Consider the following 24331-nt stretch of genomic DNA (forward strand, 5'->3'; position numbering starts at 1 on the left):
CAGTACACACAGTACACACAGCACACACACACACGGTACACACAGCACACACACACACACGCGATACACACAGCCCACACACACGCGATACACAGCACACACACACGCGATACACAGCACACACACACGGTACACACAGCACACACACACGGTACACACAGCACACACACAGTAAAACACAGCACACACACACAGTACACACAGCACACACACACACACGGTACACACAGCACACACACACGCGATACACACAGCCCACACACACGCGATACACAGCACACACACACGGTACACACAGCACACACACACACACGGTACACACAGCACACACACACACACGGTACACACAGCACACACACACACGGTACACACAGCACACACACACACACGGTACACACAGCACACACACACACACGGTACACACAGCACACACACGGTACACACAGCACACACACGGTACACACAGCACACACACACGGTACACACAGCACACACACACGCGATACACACAGCCCACACACACGCGATACACACAGCCCACACACACGGTACACACAGCACACACACACGGTACACACAGCACACACACACGGTACACACAGCACACACACACGGTACACACAGCACACACACACACGGTACACACAGCACACACACACACACGGTACACACAGCACACACACACACACACGGTACACACAGCACACACACACGGAACACACAGCACACACACACGCGATACACACAGCACACACACACACGGTACACACAGCACACACACACGGTACACACAGCACACACACGGTACACACAGCACACACACACACACGGTACACACAGCACACACACACACGGTACACACAGCACACACACACGGTACACACAGCACACACACGGTACACACAGCGCACACACACACGCGCGATACACACAGCCCACACACACGGTACACACAGCACACACACACGGTACACACAGCACACACACACACGGTACACACAGCACACACACACACGGTACACACAGCACACACACACGGTACACACAGCACACACACACGGTACACACAGCACACACACGGTACACACAGCCCACACACACGGTACACACAGCACACACACACACGGTACACATAGCACACACACGCGGTACACACAGCACACACGCAAACGGTACACACAGCACACGCACACGGTACACACAGCACACACACGGTACACACAGCACACACACACGCGATACGCACAGCACACACACACACGGTACACACAGCACACACACACGGTACACACAGCACACACACACGGTACACACAGCATACACACACGCGGTACACACAGCATACACACACGCGATACACACAGCATACACACACACGCGATACACACAGCACACACACGCGGTACACACAGCACACACACGCGGTACACACAGCATACACACGCGGTACACACAGCATACACACACACGCGATACACACAGCACACACACACGCGATACACACAGCACACACACACACGCGGTAGACACAGCACACACACACGCGGTACACACAGCACACACAGCACACACACACGGTACACACAGCACACACACACGGTACACACAGCACACACACACGGTACACACAGCACACACACACGGTACACACAGCACACACACACACGGTACACACAGCACACACACACACGGTACACACAGCACACACACACACGGTACACACAGCACACACACACACGGTACACACAGCACACACACACGCGGTACACACAGCACACATACACACGGTACACACAGCACACACACGGTACACACAGCACACACACGGTACACACAGCACACACACACGCGATACGCACAGCACACACACACGGTACACACAGCACACACACACGGTACACACAGCACACACACGCGGTACACACAGCATACACACACGCGGTACACACAGCATACACACACGCGATACACACAGCATACACACACACGCGATACACACAGCACACACACACACGCGGTACACACAGCACACACACGCGGTACACACAGCATACACACGCGGTACACACAGCATACACACACACGCGATACACACAGCACACACACACGCGATACACACAGCACACACACACACGCGGTAGACACAGCACACACACACGCGGTACACACAGCACACACAGCACACACACACGGTACACACAGCACACACACACGGTACACACAGCACACACACACGGTACACACAGCACACACACACGGTACACACAGCACACACACACACGGTACACACAGCACACACACACACGGTACACACAGCACACACACACGCGGTACACACAGCACACATACACACGGTACACACAGCACACACACACGGTACACACAGCACACACACGGTACACACAGCACACACACACAGCACACACACACGCGGTACACACAGCACACACACACACGGTACACACAGCACACACACACACGGTATACACAGCACACACACACACGGTACACACAGCACACACACACACGGTACACACAGCACACACACACAGTACACGCAGCACACACACACACGGTACACACGGCACACACACACGGTACACACAGCACACACACACACACGGTACACACAGCACACACACGGTACACACAGCACACAGACACACGATACACACAGCACACACACACACGATACACACAGCACACACACACACACGATACACACAGCACACACACACGGTAGACAGCACACACACACACGGTAGACACAGCACACACACACGGTAGACACAGCACACACACACGATACGCACAGCACACACACACGGTAGACACAGCACACACACACGGCACCACACGGTCCTCTGTCTCCATGAGGATAGCCACACAACAATAAAGCGACCACCGCTCCGTGCCGCACGCAGCACGGCTGCTGTGCACGGCTGCTGTACTCACCCCGCTGCTGTCCGTGCTGCTGCTGCTGCTGTCCGTGCTGCTGTCCGTGCTGCTGCTGCTGTTTGTGCTGCTGCTGCTGTTTGTGCTGCTGTCCGTGTTGCTGCTGCTGCTGTCCGTGCTGTTGCTGCTTCTGCTGCTGCCCGTGCTGCTGTCCGTGCTGCTGCTGCAGGCCGCGGTGGTGGTGAGTACACGTGGTGGTGGTGGTGAGTACACGTGGTGGTGGTGGTGAGTACACGTGGTGGTGGTGGTGAGTACACGTGGTGGTGGTGGTGGGGAGGTTAAGTCCCTACCCAAACGCGCACACACGCCGAGGTTGTCGTTGTTGTTACGTCCGCACTTCTGACTGAATGGACATGTCAAGAGGGCAGTGCTGGGCAAGCGGTAGGGGCTGGGGGCAGGGCTGGGGGTAGACGAGAAGGGCAAAGCGGGGAAGAGACGGGGACAGGGAGGGGACAGGGAGGGGGCAGGCCGGAGCCGAGGAGAGCAGCAGCGTCTGTTCCGCTTTGAACGAGAGCGCGCGTGTGCGTGTGTGTGTCTCGGCGTGTGTATGTGTCGGCGTGTGTGTGTGTCTCGGCGTGTGTCTCGGCGTGTGTGTCGGCGTGTGTGTGTGTGTGTGTCGGCCTGTGTGTGTGTCGGCCTGTGTGTGTGTCGGCGTGTGTGTGTGTCGGCGTGTGTGTGTGTCGGCGTGTGTGTGTGTCGGCGTGTGTGTGTGTCGGCGTGTGTGTGTGTCGGTGTGTGTGTGGGGAGCGGTAGCGTAGTGGTTAGTGCGCTACGAACCCGGCGACCCGAGTTCGATTCCCGCTCACGGCAATCGCCAGAGACGAATATCTTGAACCAGTTCTGGTCCTCTCCTAGGTCGACTCAGCCTTAAGTGAGTACCTGGTGTGATGTGTAAAAATCTCCACTCGGGAGACAAAGGCGGTCGGGCGTTATATTGATCACCCCCCCCCCCCCCCTTCGTGTGCCGTGACAGCCTTCAAAGGTGCTACTCGCTAACAGCACTTGCCCCAAAATAAAGTTAACGCGTGTGTCACTGTGTGTCACTGTGTCACAGTCTCTGTGTCACTGTGTGTCACAGTCTCTCTGTGTCACTGTGTGTCACTGTGTGTCACAGTCTCTCTGTGTCACTGTGTAAATGTGTGTCACAGTCTCACTGTGTGTCACTGTGTCACTGTGTGTGTGTCACAGTCTCTCTGTGTGTCACTCTGTATTACTGTTTCACAGTCTCTCTGTGTCACCGTGTATCACTGTGTGTGTCACTGTGTGTCACTGTCTCTCTGTGTCACTGTGTCAATGTGTGTCACAGTCTCACTGTGTGTCACTGTGTCACTGTGTGTGTGTGTCACTGTGTGTCAGTCTCTCTGTGTCACTCTTTATCACTGTGTGTCAAAGTCTCTCTGTGTATCACTGTGTCACTGTGTGTCACTGTGTGTCACTGTGTGTCACAGTCTCACTGTGTGTCACTGTGTCACTGTGCGTGTCACTGTGTATCACTGTGTGTCACAGTCTCTCTGTGTCACTGTGTCAATGTGTGTCAGTCTCACTGTGTGTCACTGTGTCAGTGTGTGTGTGTCACAGTCTCTCTGTGTGTCACTCTGTATTACTGTTTCACAGTCTTTCTGTGTCACTGTGTCACTGTGTCACTGTGTGTCACTGTGTGTGTCACTGTGTGTGTCACTATGTGTCACTGTCTCTCTGTGTCACTATGTGTCACTGTCTCTCTGTGTCACTGTGTCAATGTGTGTCACAGTCTCACTGTGTGTCACTGTGTCACTGTGTGTGTCACTGTGTGTCAGTCTCTCTGTGTCACTCTTTATCACTGTGTCAGTCTCTCTGTGTATCACTGTGTCACTGTGTGTCACAGTCTCTCTGTGTGTCACTATCAGTGTCACTGTGTGTCACTATGTGTGTCACTGTGTCACTATGTGTGTGTCACTGTGTGTCACAGTCTCTCTGTGTGTCACTGTGTGTCAGTCTCTCTGTGTGTCACTGTGTGTCACAGTCTCTGTGTGTCACTGTGTTAGTCTCTCTGTGTCACTGTGTGTCACTGTGTGTCAGTCTCACTGTGTCACAGTCTCACTGTGTGTCACTGTGTGTGTGTCATTGTGTGTCACTGTGTCACAGTCTCTCTGCGTGTCACTGTGTGTCACTGTGTGTGTGTCACTGTGTGTGTCACTGTGTGTCAGTCTCTGTGTCAGTGTGTATCACAGTCTCTGTGTGTCACTGTCACTGTGTGTCACAGTCTGTGTGTCACTGTGTGTCACTGTGTCACAGTCTCTCTGTGTGTCACAGTCTCTCTGTGTCTCTCTGTGTCACTGTGTGTCAGTCTCTCTGTGTGTCACTGTGTGTCATAATCTCTCTGTCTGTGTGTCACTGTGTGTCAGTCTCTCTGTGTCACTGTGTGTCACTATGTGCGTCTAGGATCTTTGTCGTTGGGAGCGGTGGTGCAGCGGTTAGCACTGCGCTGCGCTACGAACCCGGCAGAGACCCGAGATCGATTCCCGCTCACGGCCAACACCGGTGACGATTATCGGAACCGGTCCTGGGCCTCCCCTAGGTCGACTCAGCCTCAAATGAGTACCTGGTGAGATGTGTCAACATCGCCACTGGGGAGACAAAGGCGGCCCGGCGTGGTGCTGGCCACCCAGCCCCTTATGTGGCGTGCCGGTCTTCATAGGTGCTCGCTGACAGCACTTGCCCCGTCAGACTGTTAAGGCTATACGGGGGATCTTTGTCTCGTGTAGGAGGCTCATTGTCTCGTGTAAGGAGTGAGAATACCTGGGTATGTGTGTCAGTGTGGGTATGAGAGTGTGTCACCGTGTGTGTAAGTCGGTGTGTGCGTGACACCAGCGGTGTCAAGATCGCTGTCGAGATGGAGGCAGTCGCCCTCCAGCAACAACAACGGAGGGCAGAGGAGCCACGCTCACAACAACGAGCGGAACGCCGGGCGGATAAAACGCAGAGTTGGCAGAGTGGGGAGCACTGGTGGTGCAATCTGCCAGTCATCTCGGTCAGTCAACCTCAGGTTTGTTCCGCGACATCCTGCCAGCAGCGAGCCCTTCCACACTTCACGTGGCATGAAAGTGAACCTGGCCTGGCACAGGCGCTGCCGTGACGTCACTTAATGCTTCTTGTTGTTGTGAGAGTTTTGGCGTTGCGTGAATGCATTTGCAGCTCAAACAACAACCGCGCGATCTGAACGGCACAATGTTGGCCAAATCCCCCAGCGTTGATGGTCCACCTGCAGACGACTCACCTGGGATCACAGCATCGCCCACCCCACTTCTACCTGGAGCACCACGTGGCAGGACCCTCCTGGCAAAGAGTGTGTGGGTATACACGTGTGTGTACAGTGTGTGTATACAGTGTGTGGGTGTACACGTGTGTGCACACCTATTCAAGGCACCACTTTGTCTGATGCCCAATTTGTGCTCGCCCCCTGGCGGACTGAATGTGAAAACACTGATGGAAAGTGACCCCCGACTGGAGCCACAGCCACACCAAAGTCTGTGCGCCCTCTCACAGTAAGTGTAAATTCCATACTCATAAGGCAGAGACGAGTTTTTACAAAGGACACACACTGTTGACCTCTCACGAAGTCGTTTTATCGACGCTGCGGAGATGATAGGCCGAGGTAACGCCTGACCGCGAGAATTGAACTGTCCACCTGACGATTGTGACGTGGTCACCCGTGTCAATCGCTAACGGATCAATTCGGGTGCACTTTTTAAGGAGGGGGTTACTTAATCATCATGGTCATCATCAGCCATGATCTATCCACTGCCGGATGCAGGCTCCTCAAGCCGTCGGCATCTCTCGCGGTCTCGCAAAGAAAATATTCCATCTGGCTCCTGCACAAGCGCTCGATCCCATTGCTCCATCCGCGGGAGAGACGCGTTCCTCGCCACGAGCCTCGCCACGAGCCTCGCCACGAGCCTCGCCGCGAGCCTCGCCACGAGCCTCGCCACCGTGCCGTGTACAAATATTAAACGCGTGAAGGTGAGAATGTCCCGCGGTATCCCAGCAAGGAGGACAACGATACAAGCCGATGTGTGTTTTATTTAGAGAACTACTTGTCACTTTGTCACGATTATTAGATACAGTAAGTGTATACGCTAATATTAAATAAGTTACATCTTCATGATCAAGCTTTTTACATTATGTATAAAATACCAAGCTCACATTTACATGTTTTAAAATGAATTTTTACACTAATGCTTACGTTTCAGAGCATTGACACATTCGGTACTAAACTCACATTTGATGGAACCCTCCGCACCACTCCCGTCGACTCCGCTCACGTTATCCATAAAACACCGCGCTTCACGTGCGCCATCGAGACCACTGCGCGTTATAAATAGTTCGCTGCCATTCCACCAGAGTGCCATTGTGTCCGACAATCCACTCCCAGTGAGATTGACATTCCTTCCGGATCTGCCAAACGCAGCAAAAAACATTCAACTGAACAAAAGCAAACATAAGTCAACCAAAAACACGAACTTATTTTGATACATAATACATTTCTTTTGGAATAGATCGTGTGGATATGTCAATATCTAACTATAACCCTTCAGTACCTGACAGCCAATCAAATCAACTTCTCACGTGGGCAAAATATACCAATTGATTTTATTTTTCAGCTGACCGGAATTTTGAAAAGCGAGCAAAATTTTGACGAGATTTTATTTTGTCTGGTAGATATATTCCTTGGCTGTGTGTCCATGGCTGTCAAACACGAGTGTGTATCGTTGTTAATGGGAGGAATGTGCTTCAACGTTAAGTCAAGCGTGTTGACGTAGCGTACTCTGGCAGCGATGTCACACATCGGGAGCTCACATTCTCTTCTGCTGCTCTGCTCCCAACAACGTTTGGAACTCCCCGATCCAGCGACTCAAGACCTTCTTCCTCTTCTGCCTATATCTACTGTTTTTTGTACAGCGTCTTGAGATGCGGTCATATTTTCGGGAGCTATATGAATCTACATTGTGTTGCATTGCTGCAGACTATAAAAATGTACTGGAGTGACATAATTCGCGATATATCTTTGCTTCACTACTAAGATTCAAACTCGTGCTGCAGAGCCTGGGACACACAGACTAGGTACATGTCTACTACAAGAGATGAGAACGGTCGTATGTTTTTTGAGGTTCAGTCTCTCCTTAAAAAAAGGTATTCTCAATACTTAAGGTTGGTCGAATTGCTCATCGTAAACCTTTACTTTTATCAAACATCGCAAAATGTGCAGTGATGGCCACGGGATTATCTTGCTTCGAATAAAGAGCACAGTCCTCGGGGCAGTGCATTTGTTTTGTTTCTGCTTTTGTTACCGTGGTGACCCAGGTCACCCTTGCAAATGAGACTTTGGAGTTCTCACCCAAGTGACACGAAATAAACTCGAACTTGAACTCGCCCTACCTTTGCAAAAAGCTTGCACAGAATTCTGTAAGCAGTTCAACTAAAGCAGGATCCCGGCAGCAGGGGTCCATCTGCGGTTGACATCGACCAACCGAAGATTCCAAGCTGCCACCCATCTCCTCCCCCCGTCATTTTGAGGAATGCGTCTTCTTGTGGTAGTTGAGTCCCGCGTACTGCGAGAACCCACGGCCGCAAACGGGACACACGAAGGGCTTTTCGCCCGTGTGCATGCGCATGTGCTGCGTTAGGTACGAGGCTCGCGCGAACGCCTTCCCGCACTGCTGGCAGGCGTGCGGCTTCACGCCGCTGTGCACCGTGCGGTGGCGGGCCAGGTGCGACGTGTGGGAAAACGCCACGCCGCACTTGTTGCACACGTGCGGCTTCTCGCCCGTGTGGATGCGGCGGTGCTGCCCCAGGTAGGCCGAGTTGGCGAAGGCCTTGCCGCACACCTCGCAGATGTACGGCTTCTCGTCCGAGTGCGACTTGCGATGCAGCGACATGGACGAGTACTGGGTGAAGCGCTTCCCGCACACGCCACACGCGTACGGCCGCTCGCCCGTGTGCGTCCGTCGGTGGATGTAGAGGTAGGCCGAGCGCGAGAACGTCTTGCCGCACTCGTCGCACATGTAGGGCTTCTCGCCCGTGTGCTTCAGCTTGTGAAACTTGAGCGACAGCGAGTAGTTGAACTTCTCCCCACACACGTCGCAGGCGTAGGGCATGTCGCCCGTGTGGATGCGCATGTGCTGCGCCAGGTACGACGACTGGGCGAAGCTCTTGCCGCACTGCAGGCACAGGAACGGCTTCTCGCCGTTGTGCTTCCGCATGTGCTTGGTGAACGCCGACGACTGCATGAACGCGCGGCCGCACACCGCGCACTTGAACGGCTGCTGCTGCTGCTCCCCGTGCATCCCCTTGTGGTGGTTGAAGTAGTTCAGCGTCTTGAAGCCCTTGCCGCACTGCTCGCAGCTGTACGGCTTCTCCTTGGCTTTGCCGGCTCGCGACGCTCGGGTTTTGGCGCGCCGCTTCTTCCCACCTTTCCTCTTGCTCTCGTCGAGCACGCCGCTCGCCGCTTCCCGCGACTCGTCCCGGTCGGTCGGTTGCGGCGCCCCCTCCTCTTCGGGCGGAACCTTGTCGTTAGCGTCGCCAGTGCCTTCCTGGGCCGGGTCGGGTGGAGGGGCAGCTTCCCCCCGCTCCGGGGCATCTCCGCTCGGCAACCGGCGCTCGGTCGAGCTCTCCCTGGACGAGCAGTCCCTCGCCGATGACGACGAGGAAGAGGTGGAGTCCTCGGCTGAGGAGGGGGCTGCCGGGGACGGGACTACCGGGGACGTGCTCGAAGCGACGGCCGCCGCGGTCACCGCCGCTTCGCCAGAGTCGCTCTCGGCGTCGGAATTGGAGTCATCTGCTGCATCTCCTGGGCTCCAGCAGTCTAAACAGAAGCCGAGCAGAAGCAGAGCACAGCGACACAACGTTCAAGTGGCGGGGGGGGGGGGGGGGCGACGTGCTCTGCCAAGCATTGCGGTGGAGTAGAATGCAAGTGAGTGGAAGAATACACTGGTAGGGCCCAGCAAAAAACTATTTGCCTGGTGGAGTAAAACACATCATTGAACATCTCTTCTAGCCCATTTTGCAAGCATAGCAGAGTTGGCCAAATACCCCCTTATATTGGTACAAGCCTCACGTAAAATGTCACATTTCCTTTCGTTCCTGATGGCGTTATAGCTTTGAAAGGTGTGTTCGGGCGGTACCGCGTGTTTTGAATGCTGTCCAACGTTTCGCTCCACGTGCCGGAACCGAATTAATTCCGAATCGATCTTCAAGAAGCTCCCAGCACGCGAAGCGAATCGTCCGACGTCGTGAGAACTGTGCGGCACAACCGCGGAAGCCTGCGCGGCGGTGTGACCGAGAGAGCTCCGCCGGTCCCTCTCACCCTCGCAACTCCGCTGCTCCTCGTTATCGTCACCCTGCCCGGCCTCTTCGTCCTCTTCCTCCTCGTCCTCCTCCTGCTTGATGGCTCTGAGAAGCTGCTTGAGTCCGCTGACGCGCTCGGCGCGGTAGCGCGCCGGTGGGGCGCTCGTCGCTGCACCCCTCAGGGGTTCGCTCCTCGAAGTGCCGGCCATGTCCTGCTGGCAACACCACCATCGATGTCCTTCATTTACTCAGGAAAGCCTCTGTGGCCACACATCCTGGACATCGGGATGTTTAGCCATTTCCACTAATGGGTATTTGGCTGCGTGTGGGAGGAAACCGCAGCGCCTAGAGGAAGCCAGCTTCACACAGGAAGGAATCACAAAGTTCGCCCTCGGTCCACAGCAATGGGGACACGAACCCCACTGACTGCACTGCCGCCGCCGCCGCCGCCTTCTCCTGCCCACCTTACAGCCGAAGAAGAATGTTGATCAAGTGACCAGTGTAAGTTCCTGTATGTTGAACTTCACCGTGCGTATCCAACAGTCCTGATCGGAGGTGCGAGAGGAGGGCAACAACAACAATGAATGAACGCGTTCCTATTGATTACCACACTATACTCGTTCCGCGTTTGCATCTCACAAGCGCGAGGCCGCGCGTTCAAATGGCACGGGCGGTGAAGTTGACGAAGCCTCCCCATTAATCTGGGCTCCGTCAAATCGGTACCACTCTGTGGAAAGCAACTCGACTATTGCCTGGTGGACAGACCGGCCCCTGCCATAGCAAGATGTAATTCCCGGCAAGTTGTGTGTTTATCGTTCATGCCGAGTTTAAATCATCAACAGACATGACTGTGCGTCTATGTGCAGCCTTGTCCACATTTTAAATACGTTGTCCGTGACCCCTTTTTACAAGTGAGAATTTTACCAAGCCCAAGTTAAAGTGTCACCTTGCCATCATATTCAGTCGGTGGGTGATGATTACGCATCGCAGGATCACTGGAGGTGGTTGGCGCCAGTGAATTGACCACGCGGCTGCTGCTGCTGCCTTGGAAGATAAGGAAACCTCCTTTCGACATTCGCCCTCGTTGAGACAGCGGTCACATCGTGGGTAGAACGCAGACCCGGGGGCCACAACTGTGCAGGGCCCTCCCCGGTAAACACGACAACGGGCAACGTTGACTGAACGTTGGGACAACGTTGCCCGAACGTTGGGGCAACGTTGACCGAACGTTGGGGCAACGTTGACCGAACGTTGGGGCAACGTTGACCGAACGTTGGGGCAACGTTGACCGAACGTTGGGGCAACGTTGACCGAACGTTGGGGCAACGTTGACCGAACGTTGGGGCAACGTTGACCGAACGTTGGGGCAACGTCGGCAATGTTTCCGGGGGCTCACCTGGTCACAACTCGGGAGGCCGTGGTGGAAACCTGGTGGGGGGGGTGGTCGGGGAGACGCGAGGTCCTGGCCTTCTGCTGCTCCTGCTGTTGCCCCTAGGCCCGTGGCGTCTTCTCTACGGGACCGGGGAGACCACGGCCAGCTGCGCGGGGAGACGGAGAGAGAGGGAGATGGTGGTAGAGAGCGAGAGGGAGGAGGAGGAAGGAGGATGATGAGCGAGGTTGTTGATGTAAGAGAGCGATGGGGAGAGAGGGGCAGGTGGTGACGCGAGGCGGAAAGACCCCGACGCGACCCGGCAGTGATGGGGCGGGACGGGGACGGGGAGGAGGAGACACGCGGCCCGGCTGACATCACAGGGCCATCATCATCATCATCACGACCGATATCAGCATCATCACACAACCCTCATCACTACCGATATCGCCACTGCGCTTACTTAACATCGTTTCATCATCAACAACATCACCATCGCTTCATTGTGACTGAGCTGACCGCATCATCTCTGAGCCGGTAGTCCAGTCGACTTGCACACAGTTCTAGACGTGCTGTGTACAATTCCGCGTGGTTCTCACCGATTCCCACTTGTAAACTAAGATATTGAAATCATCACTTCAGTCGGAGTACAGAACGGTTTTACGACATCGCAAAAGTCGGCCCGAGTTGGCGACTTAAGTTAACGCGGAGTGGCGATAACGAAGGGGAAGATTGGGACGCCGTGACACCCGTGCGTGAAGTGGTGACGATCTTCATTCAGCTAGCTGCTGCCTGGACCTCGCTTGCGTCCCCCCGACCCTCTGTAAGGGGTCACCTGGGGACACCTGGAGTCACCTGGGGTCACCTGGGGACACCTGGGCCCCCCCCCAGGTACGAGCGTTGTCGGCTGCGAAGTCTCTCCCACTGATTGCTGCTTTCACGTTGGGCCCCATGCGACCGGCACGCTACGTGGGGCCGTCCTTGTTTTATCCGACTCAGAATGTGTGTGCAGTGACCTGCAGTGTGGTTAGTGGGTGAGTGTGTTGTTGTGACCTGCAGTGTGGTGAGTGGGTGAGTGTGTTGTTGTGACCTGCAGTGTGGTGAGTGGGTGAGTGTGTTGTTGTGACCTGCAGTGTGGTGAGTGGGTGAGTGTGTTGTTGTGACCTGCAGTGTGGTGAGTGGGTGTGTTGTTGTTGTGCAGTGTGGTGAGTGGGTGAGTGTGTTGTTGTGACCTGCAGTGTGGTGAGTGGGTGAGTGCTGTGACCTGCAGTGTGGTGAGTGGGTGAGTGTGTTGTTGTGTCCTGCAGTGTGGTGAGTGGGTGAGTGTGTTGTTGTGACCTGCAGTGTGGTGAGTGGGTGAGTGTGTTGTTGTGACCTGCAGTGTGGTGAGTGGGTGAGTGCTGTGACCTGCAGTGTGGTGAGTGGGTATGTTGTTGTTGTGCAGTGTGGTGAGTGGGTAAGTGTGTTGTTGTGACCTGCAGTGTGGTGAGTGGGTGAGTGTGTTGTTGTGACCTGCGGTGTGGTGAGTGGGTGAGTGTGTTGTTGTGACCTGCAGTGTGGTGAGTGGGTGAGTGTGTTGTTGTGACCTGCAGTGTGTTGAGTGGGTGAGTGTGTTGTTGTGACCTGTAGTGTGGTTGGTGGGTGAGTGTGTTGTTGTGACCTGCAGTGTGGTGAGTGATTGAATGAGTGTGTTGCTGTGGGGAGCGATAGTGTAGCGGTTAGCGTGCTGCGCTATGAACCTGGAGACCCGGGTTCGATTCCCGCTCACGGCCAACACCAGTGACGATTATCTGAACCGGTCCCGGGCCTCCCCTAGGTTGACTCAGCCTCAAATGAGTACCTGGTTCGGAGTGTAAACATTGCCACTAGGGAGACAAAGGCGGTCGGGCGTGGTGCTGGCCACCCACCCCCTAGTGTACCGTTCTGGCTTTCATAGGTGCTCGCTAACAGCACTTGCCCCTACAGTCTGTTAAGGCTATACGGGGGATCTTTGTCTTTGTGTTGCTGTGACCTGCAGTGTGGTGGTTGGACACGGTGCTGATGTGATGGAACAGCCGGTGTGGTAGCCCAAGGTTGCCGCTGACTCAAGCTGGTGCTGTCTCGTTCCTGTCGCCGCAGGATGATGAACGAGATGAACCTCAACGTTCCGGGGATGGAGCCGATGGGAGGTGGTGGAGGCGGGGGGTCTCACCTTGGCCTGGCCTCGCCGTCGCACAGCTCCATCACGCCCACGGGTGAGAGCTTCCAGGCCTCGATACTCGACGTGATTTGTGGTTCAGTCGCAGTGGCCAGCCTCGCTGAGGGCAGAGACACTGTGCAGTGATCGCGCGTCACAGCAGTGAGCTGCTCGTGGTGGTGGTTGGTCGAAGTTCACTGGACTCTTCGATGTGGTTCTCGCTGTCGGTCACGCTCTTTTACGGGAAAGTAACGCAGAAAGTCATTCAAAACCTTAAATTTTAACCCATTATCATCAGCCATGATCTATTTACTGCTCGATGAAGGCCTCCGAGCATTTTTGTCTCTCAGTGTCTCTTGACGCAACAATTTGACAAACTTCTCCGCACGATTTGATTTCTTTGCTCCAGGCATGTTCCCTCCACTCCACCGTTAGCCTCAACCATCGGCCACCGTCCGGTGATGTATCCTGGCCCACTTTTCTTAACCGTCCAGAAGGCATCTCTAGCTTGCGTACGTTCTCTAATCCATGCGTTCCTTTTCCGAGCTTCTTTTGCCCACTTTCGGTGGCGGTGTTTCCAATCCGTATGTCACATTCAATGCAGCGATTCATTGTTGTACGCCTACTTTGAAAAGCCCCACTTCAGTGAAAGCGTGTGGTGTGGTGACAAGATCTGATGACGGGTCGTCGGTTACGCCGTGCCGTCCGCGCAGGCATGGCGGTGTCCATCCCGAGCCTGCCGCCCGCCATCGGCTCGCTCTCCTCCGCCCTCTCGCTCGTGCTGCCCCTGGGCCTGGGGGACCGCGGCGTCGTGTGCAACGTCCCCCCCGACAGGAACTACCCGCTCCCGCCACCGTACCCGCACGTGGAAAGCGGCTACATCCGGCACATCCTGCCTGGTGCGCCTCCATCCCTGCCTCCCTCCCTCCGTCGGTGGTGCCACTTGAGAGCGTTTCGGCAACGTGCCCTGTCTCCGGAACAAAAAATGGCTTGAGCCAATCAAACGCATTCAAGGCGTAATTGTTGAGGTTGAGCTCCCCAGCGAGTCTATGAATCGCCACGATTCATATTTTCCATCTCATATGCATTGTTTTACGATCATGTTTGGTTCTATAGTGGTCTGTTCTGGTCTTCCACATCATGGGTACACAATTTAGAATCATTGATTCTCACACGCACAATTCTACGCATTGTATCTTGTGCAAAATAATTTCTCTAGGGCAGAGATTGGCAACCTGTGGCCCCGGAGCCATATGTGGCTCTTTAAGGGCTGCTTTGTGACGTGATTAATTAAGGACCCACTGTCTCGTATTCACAGGTATTTCTGCTCTTGAAATATTGAGTTTCTTACAGAATTCGAAAAAAATGGCTCTTCCTGTTATTTTGTTTTCCGACCCGTGCTCTAGGGTGACAAAGAGCGCACGGTTATATTATGCCTGTTACAAAGCAAATAAAAATAAGCAGGCGTGTGTCATTGCTTGTGCTGTAGAGCCTATTGAGAGGGTGGCAGCCAGAGGGTGATGCCCCCACCGTCTGTCCGTGCGCTCGCGCTCCAACGTCGTGGGAATCCACGTCGAGTCGTTTAAAGCTGCCGCCCTGGCCCCTCGCCACAGGGATCCTGTCGTATCTGGCAGACCGGCCACCACCGCAGTACGTGCACCCGGGGCCCGGCGCCGTAGAGTCCGGCGCCGCGGCCGTGCCCTTGGCCCACAGCGTCGCGGCGGCCGCGGCTGCGGCGGCTGCGGCAGCGGCGGCCGCCGGCCTGGACCACTACCACCCGGGCGACTCGCTCGGCCTCGAGGCCGCCAAGGCCCAGCTCGACGCGGCCGCCGAGCGGAGCCCGACGCCGCCCGGCAGCCCCCACCGGGCCGACGACGCCAACGCCGCCGCGGCGCAGCAGCAGCAGCACCACCACCATCGGCACCATTCGCCGCACGGCCACCCGCACCACCCGCACAGCCACCACCTCCCGCTGCACCATCACCACCACCACCTGCACCACCACCACCACCACGGCCAGCACCACCACGCGCAGTTGCATCACCACCATCACCACGTGGAGACGCACATTGCCATCGACTGCGTCTCCAGGTGAGCTGCACGGCGGTGCGCGTGGTTATATTGCTCGGGGTTTGTCTCGATCGTTGTAACGGAGTAAATTAGGAAGGTTGGTGGCAGCAGGCAATTGGATCTAAGGTGGTGTTGTGGTGTTCGCGTGCGTGCATGTGTGCGTATACGCGTGTGTGTGTTTTTCGGGGGGGTGCGGATGTGTGTTGTTCGTGCATGTGAGGAGCGATGACCGGGCTGCGCTATCGGGCAACTTGAGTTCGATTCCCAATCACGGCTAACATCAGTGGCAAGTGATGTCAGAACTGGTCCTGCACATTGTTCAGGCCGCACCACCCCCTCGAACACCATTCGCGTTTTCTCAGGTGCTCGCTAACAGCATTTGCCCAAAGTCTGTTAACGGCTATGCGAGGTGTCTTTGTCCGCTGCTATGTGTGTGTGTGTGTTCCGCATTTCAGATCGAGCAGGGCCCCGAGCCCGGCCTCCCCGAGCTGTGGAGTGGCGATGGACGCCGCCGCCGACTCGCTCGCCATGGAGGGTGTGACCCATGACCCCGACACGCCGGGCCTAGGCGGACACTCCGCCTCCCTGGAGCTTCCAGTCGTCATCGACGCCAGCGACTACCAGGACAGCTGCCGAGACGACGAGGACGACGGCGATGACGACGAGGACGAGCGCGATGAGCAGCAGGCGGCAGTCGTGAGCAGGTGCTTGGATGAGCAAACCCCACACAGGTTTGACATGCTGCCAGCGTCTGCAGTAAACAAATACTGCGTTTCCACGACCCCCAATTTGCTTCTTTTAATGTCAATGTTGGGCTCGAGCGAAGAGGCGGTCCCTAAATGTCAACCAAAGATATTGTTGGTGGCACCAAGGTTTAATTTCACATTCTGCTTAACAGCTATAACGTTCCACTTTTAACGTTGTCAGCAATGCTATTTTGACCTTTTAGCTCGTAACCTGCCCAACTTATGCAAGAGTCTGTTAAAGGCTGCACGGAGGATCTTTGTCTTCGTGGTCCTTAAGGCTGAACTGAATCTTTACCTTTCTGTATGCATGTGCGTGCGTGTGCGTGCGTGCGCACCCATGTATGTGCGCGCATGTGCATACTTATGCGTTCCATGTGCGTGCATGCGCGTGCGTGTTGTTACAGATGCGGCGCGGTGCAGGCGCTCCAGGCCGTGACCTCCATCGTGCTGGAGCCCGTGGAGTTACCCCCGGGGCTCCACCACGGCGGCCGCGCCCCGCTCGCCGCGACCGCCGACTCCGCTGACTCCTCCTCAGAGGGCGGCGGCCACGTGGTGGGGCTGGCGCTGGCGCCCGCCAACTCGGTGCGCCTCGCGGGGGCGGGGGAGGAGATGCGCGGGGCGGCGCGGGAGGACAGATCCGTGTGTGAGTACGTCGCGCGCGTCACGTTTAACGTACCACCCTTGGCGGCTTAAAATAAAGTGCAACGTCCGCATATCCGACTCACTGGGGACTGAAGTGCAGGCAGAACTGTGTCACTGGACACCAAGCGCACACTGCTCTAATCGTGGGGAAATGCTTTCCTGTGCTTTAGCAGTGAGCAGCTATGCAGCGGATTAAGAAAAAAGAACTATATTTATTTTACCAGGTAAGGCCCACTGAGCTCTATATCTCTTTTTCAGAAGTGACCTGAGAACAAATGATAGCTCAACAAAGTGGCTTATCACGTTTTTAAATGTGGAGGTAAAACCGGAGGACTCTGACTCTGTGGAAGGGTCGGATTTGTTCAAATCTGTACAAAATGACACACCGTCATACATGCATACTGCACCGAGCGTGGGGATAGGCGACAGCCGGACAGGCGACGTTTAACCGTAATCGACTCGTCACGGCCGCGGCGTCCGTCCAGAGCCAACGTCTCGCCCATGCCACCAGGGTGCCCCGTGTGTGACGACGCGTTCGAGGACGACTGCCCGACCCACGGGCCGCTGACGCTCATCCCCGACTCGCCCATCGAGACGCGCGCTCGCCTGTCCCTGCCCAAGCAGCTGGCGCTCCTCTTCGCCTACGACGGCGGCGTCTCCGGTTCGTGGCCCACGTGGCGACCGCGGTTTTTCCCCGTCCGGCACGCGCTCCGTCCGTCCTCCCCTGCCTGTTGGATTTGTCCACGGCTCGTTTCGTCTGTGCTGTCGAGCTAATTCATCTCAAGCGCACGGCGAAAATCCCGAACGACGGTGGAGACGAAGATAAAATAATGTAAATGCGATGACACTCGGTGACCTTGCAGAAAAAAACAACCGCAGCATCGTCGCCACTGAGGCCACACACCGACCAGTCCCAGGATGGACCCGAGGCTGGTGGTGGTGGTCACGGGGCTGGAGGTGGTGGTTCAAAGATTTCATGTGCTTGTTGTTTGGTAGTGATGGGCGGTGACACGGTTAAAATACCCGTGCGAGTCTTATTTGTTTATTTTTTGTGTTATCTTTGCATGTGTCGGTGCGCGTGTGTGGTTTTGTCGCTGTACGTCCACACCCCTTGCCGGTTTGAATGCGTGCGTACGTATTTGTATAAACGTTTGTGTCTCGTGTGTCTGTGCGCGTGCGTGCTTGTATGTGTCTGCGTGCACGCGCGTTTGCAGGCGTGCGCACGCTGCAGGCCCTGCCCGTGCGCACGTGCTTTGGGCCGCTCACGGGCCGGCACGTGCTGCCCCAGCAGCAGGAGGCGTGGGCGCGTCTCAACATGGGCAGCCCCAACGTGTGGAAGGTGCCCGACCCTCCTCCTGCACCTCCATCATCGCACTCAGTCGCGCGCACGCCCGCGGTCCAGCACTCTAGAGGCAAGGGCAAGGGAATGGCATCGAAATTGAAATTCACGAATGGGGCCGTGAGTTGGCCGGGATACTCCGGTTTCTTCCATTATTTAGCTGAGTGTGCAGCCATGCCGCTGCTTGCGTGTGTGCTGCCTTGTTGAAATGACGGAGCCTTGTGCTTTACCTACAGATTTTTCGGGATGAGCAGCTGCAGTTCTGTGTCTGTACGGAGGACGAGGATGAGTCGAACTGGCTCTCCCTGGTACAGAGAGCCAGGTACTTGGGCCCCGCGTGTGTGTGTGTTCATGCCTGTTTAACACGTAGGCTTTCGCAACCAATATCCATAATAGAGGTTTTTTGGGTTAGACCTCTTAAATATATAAATGTGTCGTTAAAACCCGCCACCACCCGACACAGCCAACTAGTAAGGGTTGTCACGTAAACAGAACAATGCCAATTCGTCACTAGTACAGCTCACCAGTAGGTTGGAGAGCCAAGCCACAATCTGAGTACGACGTTTCGCAGTCCGCCTGCTGGATTTTTTCACCTGAAGACGATTGCTTGTGTTGCGATCGAAACGTCGTGATTTTTTATTTTATTATTTTTCTATCTACGTGACTTTACCGAAAGACCCAAAGAGTATGAATCCTTATTAGTTCGCTGTGTTGGGTGGTGGCGGGTTTTAACGACACATTTATATATTTACACAATCTAACTAAAAAAACCTCTATCATGTGTTCATGTCTCCGTGTGTGTGGTTGCAACTATCAACCGCATCAGAACATCAACAGGCCGATGCGCACATCTGCTTCATGAATGTAAAATTGTGCGATTGTGGCCACGAAACCCACACGATGGACTGTACAGTAAACCACTATAGTGTGCACTCTTTCAACGGAGGAGGAACAGCAAAACGACACGAACTCTCTCTCTCTCTGCTGAAGCCCTCTCGTCGTGGCCAGCAGGCCTCTACATTGGCATCGAGCTCCTGAACCACATCGCTGATGCCATCGAGCGCAAGAACAGAATGCCGACGCCGTACGCGAGGAGCCCGAGCGCGTGCGTGCGTCAAGGCCGTTGGGTGTGTGTCGTCCGTGCGTCCAGGACGTCAGAGGAGCAGAACCTGGTGGCGTACCTGCACGAGGGAAAGGTCTACCTGTGCACATCCCGTGATGTGGCGCCCTTCTCACCCCTCTGCTTCTACTACTGCAGGGACTACGCACGCCAGCTGGGTGAGCTTCCCTTGCACCACCCCCGCCCCCCCCCCCCAGACACACCCCCCCACACTGCATCCACATGCTGGCTTTCTAAGAGGTGACTCGGGTGTCAAGAGCATTGAGCACTCGCCCCACCATCTGTCGAAGGCTATACGGGGGATCTTTGTGTGTGTGCAGCCCTGCCCGAGTCGCTGCATTCCCCACGCTACGAGGAGTGCGGCAAAGACTTCCCTCCAGTGGGCGGCCTGCAGGGCGGCCTGCAGAGCGGCCTGCAGGGCGGCCTGCAGAGCGGCCTGCAGGGCGGCCTGCACGTCCGCGCCAGTGCCGCAATGTGCCCCGACGTTGGCAATGGAGACGTGGGGCCGGGGAGCGCGGCGGCCGTGGGGGAGGCCGTGGGGGAGGCCGTGGTAGTGACGGCGGGGGAGGCCTCGGCGGACGTGGATGCCGGCACGGCGGCGAGCGAAGAGCGACCCGGCAGAAAGTTGCTGTCCTGCACCGTGTGCTCCAGGGCCTTCCCCACCAACTCCAAGCTGAGGCTGCACATGCTGGGCCACATGGGCGTGCGGCCGCACGCGTGCCAGTACTGCGGAAAGACATTCTGCGACCCCAGCAACCTGCGCACCCACCTGCGGATACACACGGGTACCAAAACACGAGATCCTCCGTATGGCCCAGAACAGACTGTCGGGGCGAGTGTTGTTAGCGAGCACCTATTGAGGCCGGCACAGCAGACGAGGGGGTGGGTGGCCAAAACCACGCCTGGCCGCCTTTGTCTCCCTGGTCGTAATGTTTTACACACTGCACCAAGTACTCATTTAAGGCTGAGTCGACCTAGGAAAGGCCCAGGACCTTTTCAAATATTCGTCAGCGATGTTGACCGTGAGCAGGACTTGAACTCGGCTGGCCGGGTTCATAGCGCAGCTCACTAAACCGCCGTGCGCTACGTGCGTAACACACGGTTACGCACACGTACACAGGCACACGCGGGTACGCGCGTACCTGCGTTCCCGCACGCGAGGCTCACGGCGCGCCCCCTCCCCGTGCCCCCAGGCCAGCGCAACTTCAGCTGTGAGGTGTGCGGCCGCAGCTTCACGCAGAAGGCGCACCTCACCTCCCACGCGCAGGTGCACACGGGCGGCACGAAGACGCTGCGCTGTGACGCGTGCGGCAAGCTGTTCGCTCGGCGCCACGACCTCAAGCAGCACTCGTACATGCACACGGGGTGAGACGCACGCACGCACGCACGCGGGGTGAGACGCACGCACACGGGGTGAGACGCACGCACACGGGGTGAGACGCACGCACGCACGCACGCGGGGTGAGACGCACGCACGCGGGGTGAGACGCACGCACACGGGGTGAGACGCACGCACGCGGGGTGAGACGCACGCACACGGGGTGAGACGCACGCACGCACGCGGGGTGAGACGCACGCACGCGGGGTGAGACGCGCACGCACGCGGGGTGAGACGCACGCACGCGGGGTGAGACGCACGCACACGGGGTGAGACACGCACGCGGGGTGAGACGCACGCACGCGGGGTGAGACGCACGCACGCGGGGTGAGACGCACGCACGCACGCGGGGTGAGACGCACGCACGCGGGGTGAGACACACACATGTGCTTTTCGCTTTGCCTGGCCGTCTTTGTCTCCCCAGATATTTACACACTGTGTGAGGTATTCACTTCAGATCGAATTGACCTAGGGAGGTGGTCTAGGACCGGTTCAGATAGAATTTAATTCAGCTCGACAAATCCTTAGCGCACGCACTGTCCATTGCACCACCGTTCCCACAAATGACACACGCGTTGCACACACGTACACTCCACTCAAACACAATATATACACACACGTACACAGTCACGCGCGCGTCATGCATGCACACCGAGGTTGCCCTGTGACTCCGCGCGCCCCCACCCCCGCACGCGTGCACAGGGAGCGCACCGTCAAGTGCCCCGAGTGCGGGAAGATGTTCTGGCGCGCGACCCACATGCGCAAGCATCTCAAGACCCATTTGGGTCGCCGTGAGTTCACCTGCCTGCGATGCTGCAAGGCCTTCCTCACGCGCTACCACCTGGCACGGCACATCAAAGGCTGCCGCTGCGGCCACAGCGCCCCCTCTTCCGCCGCCGCCGCCTCCTCCTCCTCCGGGGTCGTCATCGTCGGTCCCGTGGAGGCAGCGGGGGTCAGAGTTCACGACGGGGGCGGGGGTCACGACGGGGACGTGTCCACGAGCGGCTCGGACGAGGAGACGCGGCCCGCGGAGGATGAGCGCGACGAGTGAGGTCTCGCGTCCCCGCGACGTGGAGGCCACGTGGCGGTGGCCGTGTCAGGGAGCGATTCCCCGCAGATGCTGGCTCAACGCGCTGCTGCTCCTGCTGTGACCGTGGCTGCTTCTCGCTCCAAGTGTCGCCAACTCTGCGATTGTCACTTCATCTTGTGACCTTTGGGTTTCCCAAGCGGCAACATGTTGTCAAGCCGACTAGCGGAAAATCTCCTGACTTTCTATCATGACATTCGGAGCGAGTCCAGGTTTATATGAAGGATCCTTCATCAGTTTTCAGCGTTTTCTGCTCGGTAAGTTGTCCTCTGGCATTTTTGATGATCAGCAACCGGTCCGTCTCGTGATGTCTCGCCACTATCTTGGATGGTGAGATGGAACGTTCACCGCCTGTTGCAGAAGTTCACAGTTGGTGTCCGTCGGCCGCCCCAGTTATAATTTGCGCCGTCTGCTTGACAGTGGACGTGAAAGATCCCCGTGACGATATTCGCGAGAGTAGGCCATTGCGTGCCGGCGTCACGGTCCGCATTTGCCACATTCGAAAGTTAATTCTCAATTGGGATTATGCAGCTGTAATCATGCCCTCCTGGTGGCAGGCTGATGGCCCAGGCGACTCTTGGAAATGCAACGCTATCCTGGTCACTTGAGTTCTCACCTGGTCAATCAAAATAAATGTAAACTGATATGAGGTTAGTCGTCTCGTTTCCTCGTTGCTGTGTGTGGCTGTTGCACTTGCAAAGCATCGATGATGAACTGTCGTAATTTTCTGTCACGATAAAAATATATTTTTATTGAGTTTACCCAACTCGCCTGAAATTAATAACGAATTTTCATGTGCGTATGTACTGTAATTATAATATATTACAAATTATACATTCTTCCAACCACTATTCCACATGTCGTGCAAAATAATTTAATTTTAAAGTAAAATTGCATGAATCGTGAATTCCATCACCTTAATAGCTGTGCCTGAACACGACAACTCATCTCAGAGCAACTCAACAGTGCCTGTCTATTCCCGTGTGGTGACAGTCAGGTTTGGGTTTGTAAGGTCATCAGGTCTTGACCTCCTGGAAGGGGTCACCCCGTTTGACACACGGCTATCATTGCATCTCGTGCTGCCACAAAGGCTCGGCTGTCGTACTGCTGCCAACGACAACCACGCTTATTTCCAAGTGATTAATTCTAGGAAGCAGACACACTTGAATAATCACTTAATAATTACAAGAAAATCCCGTGCTTTTTCAAATCGATGTTATAATCACACCATTTTGATAAACGTCTACAAAGAGCCGAATTAGGTGAATGTGTCACCAGCCTCTCGGCAGGGGACAGTCCAGAAATATATATTGTACTGTGCTTCGATGCTCCCCACCACCAAGCCCGTCTTGTATGGCATAAAGGAGTTATTTTTGTACCAAATGTAATTGGTTGAAATGCAAGTTTTGGTGTGCTTCGTGTAAATGTCGTTTTTGATCCTATTTTCACATTTCCACCCTGTCACGTTCCTGTAGCTGTTGCCACTGCCGATGGTCTTGGGCCGTGGTCGTCCTTACAAAAGAGCTGCTTAGCTCAGCGTGCCTTGAGTCTAGTTGCTGGACCAGTCTCAATAGGTAGGGTGCTAGGGTTGCCACCTCAGGGGTACAAAATCCCAGGACGTATCATTGAAAGATTATCTCACAGTACCTGAAGGGAAGAGAAAACTGCATGTCAATGATTTGTCTTGAGTGGTGCATTACTTCTTGTTATTGCTCTTCGCTCCCTGTGGCGCATAAGGCTGCAACAAGCCCACACTATGCCGGACAAAAATCGGCACTTTTTAATGTCCCGGTAAGACTCGCAGATTTCCCAGGACAGTAACTTCCTCAAGAGCTTGATCCTGGGAAACCTGGGACAGGTGGTAACTCTAGCTGGTGATCCAATCTCAGGAGAGTGGGAATTCAAGGGGCCTTCCCCAAGGACTCACACCTGGTTCAGCGTGACCGCCACCATCACGTGGACTCAGCCCAGAAACTCACCTGGGCATTCAAAACGCAGGCGAGTCGGTGCGGGAGATTGAATCTTGCCGCACCGTTTACTGGGCGTGTAATAATTTAAAGGGTTCTGGGATAACTTGATAACCTTTTCTGATGAACCCTGCTACCTTCATTACAACACTGTTGATT

The 24331-nt window shown here is 55.6% G+C and overlaps 3 protein-coding genes and 1 long non-coding RNA gene across 7 annotated transcripts in view; 2 read left to right on the forward strand and 2 right to left on the reverse strand.

Annotated features, from left to right (window-relative positions):
- LOC116950439 (SPRY domain-containing SOCS box protein 4-like) overlaps window positions 1-3687 on the reverse strand; it is a 43811-nt gene extending 40124 nt beyond the window's left edge. Inside the window, exon 1 of the mRNA XM_032968182.2 lies at window positions 2956-3687. The gene's annotated coding sequence lies outside the window, so the exon portion shown is untranslated. The remainder of the gene's footprint in view (window positions 1-2955) is intronic.
- A 707-nt stretch (window positions 3688-4394) lies between these two features.
- Window positions 4395-8255, forward strand: LOC116950438 (uncharacterized). The gene is made up of 2 exons (XR_012946432.1): window positions 4395-6284; window positions 6749-8255. It is a non-coding gene; the product is annotated as an uncharacterized LOC116950438 (long non-coding RNA).
- Window positions 6995-12025, reverse strand: LOC116950436 (uncharacterized). Of its 3 annotated transcripts, XM_076072956.1 has the most exons (4): window positions 11675-11962; window positions 10743-10823; window positions 10298-10490; window positions 6995-9796 (listed from the first exon to the last, which is right to left on the reverse strand). In XM_076072956.1, the coding sequence occupies exons 3-4, from the start codon at window positions 10485-10487 to the stop codon at window positions 8499-8501; spliced, it is 1488 nt and encodes a 495-aa protein (XP_075929071.1). In that variant the 5' UTR covers window positions 10488-10490; window positions 10743-10823; window positions 11675-11962; the 3' UTR covers window positions 6995-8498. The 3 variants fall into 3 exon arrangements, with proteins under 3 accessions (XP_075929071.1, XP_032824066.1, XP_032824065.1); XM_032968175.2 differs by lacking the exon at window positions 10743-10823 and having other exon boundaries at window positions 11675-12025; XM_032968174.2 differs by lacking the exon at window positions 10743-10823 and having other exon boundaries at window positions 10298-10493; window positions 11675-12025.
- Window positions 12026-12112: 87 nt separating this feature from the next.
- On the forward strand, window positions 12113-22854 carry LOC116950435 (PR domain zinc finger protein 4-like). 2 transcript variants are annotated; one of them, XM_032968173.2, is made up of 13 exons: window positions 12113-12538; window positions 13766-13881; window positions 14537-14722; window positions 15437-15914; window positions 16349-16597; window positions 17044-17282; window positions 17793-17942; window positions 18496-18620; window positions 18857-18942; window positions 19771-19898; window positions 20061-20525; window positions 20934-21105; window positions 21821-22854. In XM_032968173.2, exons 2-13 carry the CDS (start codon window positions 13767-13769, stop codon window positions 22167-22169), a joined length of 2742 nt encoding a protein of 913 aa, XP_032824064.1. In that variant the 5' UTR covers window positions 12113-12538; window position 13766; the 3' UTR covers window positions 22170-22854. The 2 variants fall into 2 exon arrangements, with proteins under 2 accessions (XP_032824064.1, XP_032824063.1); XM_032968172.2 differs by lacking the exon at window positions 12113-12538 and having other exon boundaries at window positions 13664-13881.
- Window positions 22855-24331: the final 1477 nt, after the last annotated feature.

Source organism: Petromyzon marinus, chromosome 39 (genome assembly GCF_048934315.1).
Source record: "Petromyzon marinus isolate PM22_M1 ecotype Great Lakes invasive population chromosome 39, UKy_Petmar_22M1.pri1.0, whole genome shotgun sequence".
Taxonomy (NCBI): Eukaryota; Metazoa; Chordata; class Hyperoartia; order Petromyzontiformes; family Petromyzontidae; genus Petromyzon; species Petromyzon marinus.